This window comes from Cupressus sempervirens, chromosome 3 (assembly GCF_028749045.1).
Source record: "Cupressus sempervirens isolate cs-2001-9-10 chromosome 3, ASM2874904v1, whole genome shotgun sequence".
Taxonomy (NCBI): Eukaryota; Viridiplantae; Streptophyta; class Pinopsida; order Cupressales; family Cupressaceae; genus Cupressus; species Cupressus sempervirens.
This window is the reverse complement of record NC_143120.1, coordinates 706,581,852-706,591,274: the sequence shown is the minus strand read 5'-3', so window position 1 is coordinate 706,591,274 and position 9,423 is coordinate 706,581,852. Positions and strand designations below refer to the sequence as shown.

The 9,423-nt window shown below is 35.6% G+C and overlaps 1 protein-coding gene across 1 annotated transcript; it reads right to left on the bottom strand.

The window, feature by feature from the left end:
- Nucleotides 1-2,704: 2,704 nt before the first annotated feature.
- Nucleotides 2,705-3,601, bottom strand: LOC149568706 (uncharacterized). Its single transcript, XM_089817610.1, has 2 exons — nt 3,460-3,601; nt 2,705-3,368 (listed from the first exon to the last, which is right to left on the bottom strand). Exons 1-2 carry the CDS (start codon nt 3,590-3,592, stop codon nt 3,085-3,087), a joined length of 417 nt encoding a protein of 138 aa, XP_089673736.1. The 5' UTR covers nt 3,593-3,601; the 3' UTR covers nt 2,705-3,084.
- Between the last annotated feature and the right edge of the window lie 5,822 nt (nt 3,602-9,423).

The following is a 9,423-nucleotide window of genomic DNA, read 5'->3' as shown; positions in this document are numbered from 1 at the left end:
GTAAGCTGCGTGTTGCTGACTCAGCAGTCAGAAAGAGATTTGTGGTTGTCCTGGATGGAGGCGACATCATCGTAGGATTCAATTGACGTGAAGCTGAAGAATAAAATTGTTAGAGCATGCATAAATATAAAACGCGTTGACTAGCATGGACAGGATTGTTAGAGCATTAAAAAAAAGGATTGTTCGAGCATGTATTGTCAATGATTATGATTATTCCTATATATATTCAGTGGAAAATAGAAGTGGCGAATGGAACATGCGATCTACCTGAACCACCTGCAGCACCCTCATCATGGGAACAGGGCTCGAAATCAAGCAAAAAACTCTGTAAAGACAACACATCCATATTTTAATTAATGCCATAAAAGAGCATAACATAAAAACCATTATTGAACTCTTGTTATAATTAAAAATTTCATTAATACTTACTTTTAAGGACTCAGAGGTGTGCAACAATTCAGATGCCCTATCTTTTATTTGTTGAGTCATAGGCTTTATGGTTGCCAAACGTAGAATTTCTTTGCTAATTTTCTTTAAATTAATTTTAATCGAACCGATCGGGTCATTGGTCTCTGCTAAATCGATATAGAAAGGGTCCTCCTCAGGGGGGGCCTGCTGAGGGACTGCAGGTTCCTTTCCCTCCCTCCGAACACTAGCCCTCTGTGACAACAATAGTATTAGTATTATCAAAATTACTCCAAAACAATAAAGAAAACAACATTAAATTTTTTTTTTTTTGCTTCTATCTAGTTTGCACAATTACAAATGAGTTTTACCTGCTCATGTGTAGATGAGCCGGGAGCATCGTCAGCATCCCCTTTGGGCGGTTGCTCCATATTGTGCCCCTGTGTCAAAGATGAAGTATAAAAATGTTAGCCAAAAATTTATTGACTAAATGGTATGTTGGAGTCATTGATTAGAAGTTGGTTTAATAGTATGTACCACCCCCATGATAGTAGCCTCGTTTGTATCTATGTGATTCAAATTGTAATCAATAAGAAGCTCTTCCCCTACACGTATTGATTTTATCACACAGATGAATACACGATTTCCCTTGCGTGCCTCAAATATGCAATTGGGTTGCTTCATAGTTGACCCAAGTCGTGTACTATTTATAAAACCCGCAATATTCCCTATTGCTTTTGGCCTTCCATCAATGTATATAGCCACACTTTTACTTTGATTATTGTCTTGTTGTTGTATATAATTTTTCGAGAGGGCATACCTACGCATACTTTTTTTATATTTAACAATATGCATCCAACTTTTGTAATCGTAACATGGTCCAACATACTCCATCAATTCAGAAACTTTGTTGTAAGACACCTTTATGCCGTCCATAGAAAATAGGCCCAAACCATGTAGTGATGATGGTGCTATGCGATATATCCTCTCGTTAACACAAAAATCAGTGTTTATTGGAGGAAGTTCCTTGGGTACCCAATGTTTCTGTAGATGTTGGTACCTCAAGGGCACCTCGATGTCGCCTTCCATCTCATCATCATAAGAACATGACCCCCCTTGAGCAAGGAAGAATTTCATGCATTTATTGAATTTCCTTCTAGTCCTTTGACCTCTAGTTAATCTCCCTGTTCTAGATAAACTGCATGTCTCACTTTCCTCTTCTATTCCTATATTTCCCTCACTCGAGGAAGACACTTCTGACAAATACCTATTCGCTGGTACATGAAAATGGGAGAGATCTTAGAAGACATCAATCTTACTATTGATAAGTGTATTAAATAGACTATCTATAAGGAGTATTGACTTATACCTGTCGATCCATGAGACTGTGCGGGATGTTCCTGAAAGGGGTTCAATTTCCTGCAAATGTAATTCAGTTATCGTGAGCATAATCACATCATAATCATAATCACATCCATCATTAGCATCACATAAAAATTAAAAACATTAAAAGGTACACAATAAAACACTTAAATCAGGTTCACATTATAAGCCTACTAGGGAAGTAGGCCTAGTGAAGGGCTAAAAATGGGTTTTTGTATCAGCTGATGAGTTGAGGGCTTAGTCACCTTGGGGACATGCTATTTGAAGTTGTTTGATGTGTGTGGAGGTGGAGGAAACACCTAGACTAAAGTCACTTGCATAAAATTTTGAAATTCAGTTAGATATTTTATATTAATTAAGATAACTGTAATTTCTTCCAAAACCCATTATAATAATTTTAAAATGGATTAGTAGTATTCTATTTGTAGTTGAAACTTGTAGCTTTTAAATAGATAATGAATAAACTATGTAACCATATATATAAGACAAATATATTTCTAGCAAGAAATGAATATTAAATAGATTAAGGATTGATGGCATACCTCTAAATTCCATCATCATCATCCTCGTCATCATCATCATCATCATCATCATCGTCCTTGTCATCATCATCGTTGTCATCATCATCATCCTCCTCACCATCATCGTCGTCGTCGTTGTCGTCATCGTCATCATCATCAACATCAACATCATCTTCATCATCATCATCAGTAGCAGCATCATCGTCATTATCTTCTTCTTCTTCTTCATGAAAATTTGTGTCAGGAACATCATCCAATAACTGTTGATCGTGATCACCATCTACATCATCTTCTACTTCCTCAGTATCTTCTTCTTCCATCGCATTATACTTTATTGGCCTTCCTCTCGGTTCATGTCTAACAACAAATGACCAACCTAGTTTATGTGGAACCTCTGAGTAAAATACCTGCTCACATTGGCTTGGAAGAACATAAGGCTCATCCCCAACTGGCTCAAATGACCTTGTATTAACCATTGTAAATCCATTATCATGTTCAATAACAGTTCTATCAGGATCATTTGGATTAAGTCGTAGCCTGTACCATTTGACAACGAAGAGTACTAATTTGAAGGAACTAAAGTCACACTCAATTATCTCATCCAAAAGCCACAGTATCAATTTTCAGACTCTTGAGGATGTAAGTCGTTTCTAGATGAAATATTAGTCACTTGAAAGACTGCAGTTATTCCTGAATCACAAGTTTTCTTTGTGTCATCCAACACTTTGACGCAAAATTTCTAACCATTACAGAACATAGCCTTGTGGTGTTTAACCTACAATAATATGTGAAACATATCAAAATTATTGTATCGTGAGTTGATAAACATACAGGTGATTAATAAATTTGTATGTACTTGGAAATCTCTTGAACCACGTGCTAAATCTATTTCCCTTTGCGTAACATTGCAATCTCCATTACGATGAGCTTCTTTAACCAATGAAGATACACCTTCCCATGTTAATGTGCGACCAGAATGTTGACATCGTTCAATCCATACCGTCATCCAATCAAGATTGTTTGCAATATACAAATGTAGTGCATCCCACTCTCGAGCACCTATACAAAAAAAAAAAAAAGACAACTTACAACCGATTTATTTTGAAGATTAAGAAATAATTTATTACAATAACATCTTATAATTTATTACCTCTCACTTTCCTCAATGTACCTTTCCCCATCAAGTACTCCCCTTCTAATTTTTTAAAAGGCTCGAGATCCCAAATGTGATCTACATGGATATTTGATGCAAACTTAGGAAGATATTCAGTAATGTACACCATAGTCTGGTATACCATATATCCCTCTACCACAGAACCCTTAGGATGTGCTCTTTGTTGAACCAAAGCCTTCAAAGATTTCAAATGCCTCTCAACCATCCACATTGACCTAGTGTGTACAAGTCCACACAATTCAATCTCCTCAACTAGGTGTATGAGGTAGTGTTCCTGTGCATTGAAAAAAGTTGGAGGTAGACACTTTTGCATTTCACACAGTAAATGAGGAATTCTTCTCTTCCAATAGTTTATATCTTCTTTATGTATTTCTTTAGATGACAACCACCTACATTAAGAGATTCAAGTCACAAAAAAAATATAGATATGAGACTTTACAAAATAATATACAATAGATTACATAGCAAGATAAACAAATCATGAATATAATAAATATATACAACAAATTGAACAGATATTACTACTTACCTCATATATTTTCCAAGATCGTATATCACTTGTTTGATGTTATTGCTGAAGTGCTCTAGGAGAGATAGAGGAAGCACATACTGCAGTAATTATAAACCAATCATTTCATTGTTTTCTAACATAACATAACGAACAATTCATGTAGTTTATGAATATATTGTAAATACAGAAGAACATAACTTACCTTGACGAAAGTATGCCAATCATGAGTTTTGAGCCCTGGCCCAAATTCACTTTTTTTTCATATGAGATTGTTTATGTTCGCAGTAAATCCTATGGGAAATCGAATTTTTCGTATGACTTCTTTTATGGCATCACTTTGCTGCTCCGTTAATAACCATGGAAGGGAACTTATATTAATCTGATCTCTGTTGCTATTTGAGTGAATGGAATTTTTCAATGCAATATGATTGGATTCATGTATGTCATTACAATTTTTGACAATTTTTTCTTTGTCACGCCTTCCATCCAATATTTTCCACAATGTCTCTGTTATATTCTTTCCAATATGCATAGTATCAAACAAATGCACAATTTGTAAGTGCTCGTAGTAGGGCAACCTACTAAATTGTCTGGGATAGCTTTTTAGTCCCTTTGGAAGGTTGTTAGTATTGCCTTGACGACCTTCATGATCATCAATTACACAATTAGTCAACAAAAATCGCAATAGAAATATATAAATTACAAACATAAACCATTAGGTGGAACGACATTACCTCGACGATTAATTCTATCATATTCCAACTTCCATAGGCGAGGTGTCATTCTTCGTGGATTTGATGTAGTCTCTTCTTTCCCATTGAAAAGATGTTTTTCCGTACTTCGATACTTATGATTCCTATGGAGGAAGTGTCTACACTCATCAAACACCTTCTTTCCTAAACTTTTTGAATGACGAGATTTCATCTTTGGACCACAAACTGGACATGCAAATTTTCCCTTTGTTTGAAGACCTACAAGATAATGATGTAATTGGATTATTAAATATGTTGATTTTTATAATTAGAATTATTGTGCGCAACTTGAATTCACTATAACATACCACAAAAATGTGTTATCCCTGGGGCATCATGTATTGTCCATGCAAGTATTGCATGGAATTGAAATTGTCTTTGTCGTATTGGTCTAGACACGTCATACATAGTGACACCATTCCATAACTCCACCAACTTGTCGATAAGAGGCTCAATATATACATTCATATCTTTTACTTGATATTTACCTACTTGAATGAATAGTAACATTACATAGTTATTGTGACCGTTTTATTGCAAGATTTGTAAGTACGTGTAAATTAATAACTATCAAATGATAAGATACCTGGAACAATCATTGCCAACATAATGTGCTCCCTCTTTATTGACATCCATGGAGGAATGTTATTGTTGATAACAAAAACAGGCCACACCGAGTAAACAGATCTCATCTCTCCAAATGGATTGACACCATCCGCTGCCAATGAACGCCTGAGATTATGAGGTTCTTCTTTGAAGTGTTGCCAATTTTCCTCTATGTGCATAAATTTCGAACCATCCTCAGTGATTCGAATAATGTCATCTCGACTTCTATCGTGTGCATGATAATACATAAATTGAGCCAAGCTACTACACCTGAATAATTGTCGCATCCATGGAATAATGGGGATGTAACGAAGAACCTTTTGAGGCACCTTTTTTGTTAGTCGATCTGTTCGATAGCTACTCGTATGACATACAGGGCATTGTGTTGCAAATTCATGTTCTTTATAATATATAATATGATCATTGGGACAAGCATGTATTGCTTCATACTCCATTCCAATATCTTTCATAATAGCAGTTAATTCTTGATATGAGCGAGGTAGAATATTTGATGATGGTAACAAAAACTCGCTTATCAATCTACAAAAAAAAAATATAAGTTGTTAATATAAACAATATTAGTGGTACATTATTCACCCTTTGTTAACTATAAAGACATATATGACATACCTTAACATACGTGACATTGTTATGTTGGATAAACCATTCATAACCTTCAAGTTCAACAACAACAATACAGTAGAGAGAAGAGTTATTTGGGAGTCTTTGTATAGGGGCTCGTATGCCTTCTGAAGTAGAGGTACATCGAGGCTATCATCATCATCATGATCAGATACGCTTGGACTAGATGTGTCATGGATCAATGTATTTATACCATCCTCTTCAATTGTGTTTTTTGGCGCATGATCGTCATCTTCCATGGGATCATTATCTTCACCTTGGACATTTGCACGTCCATGTTCCTCCACTTCGAAAACCATATTCTTTGGATTGTTGTGGTTCATATCATGTACTTCCATGGGAAGATCAACCTATATAAAATTGATTAACATAAATAAACCATGATCATCAACTCATCATCAAGTGATTTCATATGTATATAAATTGTTAAAATGATATAATGAATGACTTACCAGTGGATGATAGTCATGCCCCCCTTCAATGTGACCATTCTCCCTACAATGTCTCTTAACTGTTTTGATTAGCAGTCTTCTACGATTTAAGCCCTTACAAATATTGCAAGGACAATAACATTTTCCATCACCTTTTCTTTTCAAGTTAGACCACAATCTACCGATTGTCTCCCTATTTTGTTCTTCACTTATATTATCTAACATGATCGTTCTTTGCAGGAAGCAAAAATCGGGCTATGAAAACTTCGGTCTACAACTTTCACAAACAAAGCAAAAATGTCAAAAGTACACAAATCTTCTTAGACCTAGCTAAATACTTTAATATTTTAAAAATACTTTCTTTGACTTTATTCCTAAGATTATTTGTAAAACTTTGACCAACCGCCTGCAGGTCTTATTTCAAGAGACCTTACAACATTAAGCCACTAAAAGCAATTTCAAAACATATAAGCTAAAAGTCTAGTTAAAATATACATTAGAATAAAAAAAAACAATTTTCATACCCGAGCGCGCGGCTATAACTCGTGCAACGACCTTCTTGCTTAGTTGTAGAAGCTCTCCAGCAATCAAATTATACAAACTACAAGGCCTAACAAAAATTTCAAAACATATAAGCTACAAGTCTAGTTAAAATATACATTAGATTAGATTCAACAATAGGAAGCAATGTTATTTAGAATTAGATTCAACAAACCTTAGCAGTGTAAATAGCCATCTCCTCTAAACTGGATTCCAGACACGAGGGGGCATTCACATACTCTTCCCCTAAAGGTATCCTAAAGAACAAAAGCCACTATTCTTGAGTTTGTGAATTGCACCTCGAGATGAATGAAGCTTAAAAGGAATGAAAATTGTTTTCATACATTTAAATTAGGATGTAATATTTATTCATAAGTATATACCAGCTTGCAAGCACTTAAATTTTTTTATATATGTGTTGCAGGAAAAGAAGAAGTTTATACTTATGTGTATAGATGCACTTCTTGTATGTGATCCAAAGCTCGAATGTTATCAAGTGTGTCCAATGATGGGGAGAGACCTCCGTGCAAGCAGAAGATCTGCAATGAAACAAAAGAGCCTCAGCTTGCCACATAGCAGGAAATTTGTGTTGTTATGCCTTCAGGTGGGGATACCTGAAGGCATCTACGTATCATGTTATTGTGAAGTCTTTGAAGAGACAAAATTGGTAAGGGTTGGAAAGAAAATTTTAAAAGTAATCCTGAAGGCTGCATCTTTTTGCAAATGAGTTAACCATATTATCAAGGATGCACCATTAAAATTTCAAAGTTCCTCACACATGAAGCAGGAATTCACAATTAGCTTAGTATATCAAGAATCCAAATGTAAGTGAATATGCTCTCACGGGAATACATTTACTTCTATATCTAATGAAATCCTAATCTATGGAAAGTTATCTAAACATATAAAGAGAAAATTTGGCCTCAATGAATGTGAAGGATTTCTATGGGTATAAGGAAACCATTGGTTTAATTCAATGCACATTGAAAGAGAGTTCAGAGGGCTGATTGGAGTCAAAATTCATGCTTTGTATGCCAAGTTGGTGATGAGCATCATGTACCCGAGCCTCACTCTATTGGTTCTCATGAAGATCAAGAACTTGAATACAATTGTGAATATATGTACTAGAAGATAATTAGAGATTTGAAGGGCCTCAACAGATGAATGGATAAAGAGGTGTTGGTGAAGACATCATCGAGCGGTGACCTGCAACACCAAACACTCGAACTTATCTAAGTTCAACAAGATGCACTAGGAATTGCCCATAATGGACAGATACATTAAATGCAGTGACCCAATCACTCTTTGATGCCTAATACACTAAGTTGAGGAATGGAAATATTGAATGATTAAGATATGGAGGCATTGTGAATGTGAGAAGACTGAAAAATGGTATATGCAAGCATGCCACATAACACCAACAATTCATATATGTTTTTGACTCAAGAGCATTGCATAACAATCTGGGTCAGGGATATTTTTGGGATCCATCACCATCATTTTGAGTCATTGGGACTCACCTGTGAATGGAGATCTCACGCATTCGAAATATGTAAACAATATGCTCATTCAAGTTGCCGATGCGCGTCTCTGCCCGACCCTCTCAATGCACCTCGAGTTCACCTTACACCTTGCTGAAGTGATCTCCCGCGCGCGCCTTTCAGAAGAACCAGCCTGTGTCGCACAATTTCATTCAAATGAGGGTTTTAGCTTTTCTTTTTTTCTCTTATATCCCACTGGCGTCACAATTGCGACGCCTACCGTCGCAATTGCGACGCCATCGGGATAAAATTGGAAAAAAAAGCCAAAACCACATTATCTTTTCTTGCCGTCGCAAATTAACATCGCAAATTGACCCCTAATGTATTAGTAGATCACGAAATAGATCCAATGATGGAGAGAAATATAATGGATAAAATAACCAATTTGTGTGTTACAAGTGTAATAATCCTGGACACATTGCAAGGAATTATAGAGCACTTGAAAGTTAGAATGGAACAAATCAGAGAAGGAATGCACTTATATGTCAGTTATGTAATAACTTTGAACACACAACAAGATATTATAGAATGGATAAAAGGAACTTCAATAGGAATCTCAACTACATAAGGAACAAAAACAAAAATGATAGAAGGAATGATAATGGTAGTGATAATAGTTAGGAGGGAGCAGTCAAGGAACATGTTGATGAATTCAACGAAGTATTTGTGATAGCTAAGGATCCATAAAGCTCTTATACAGTTTTGGAGGAACAATATTTTGATGCATCTAATGAGAAATTGAAGTCATTGATTGTTTGTGATGCATCCTACCTAAATTAAGTAATTTTTGAAGAGGCAGTTCATCAGTTAGTTGGAAATGATGTTAGAGAGTGAGTTGGAATTTGTATAGTTAACATGAGGTAGTTGACATAGAGAGGAAGCTATGGTCAAGTGCACAAGTCTAGATGTGATCACAG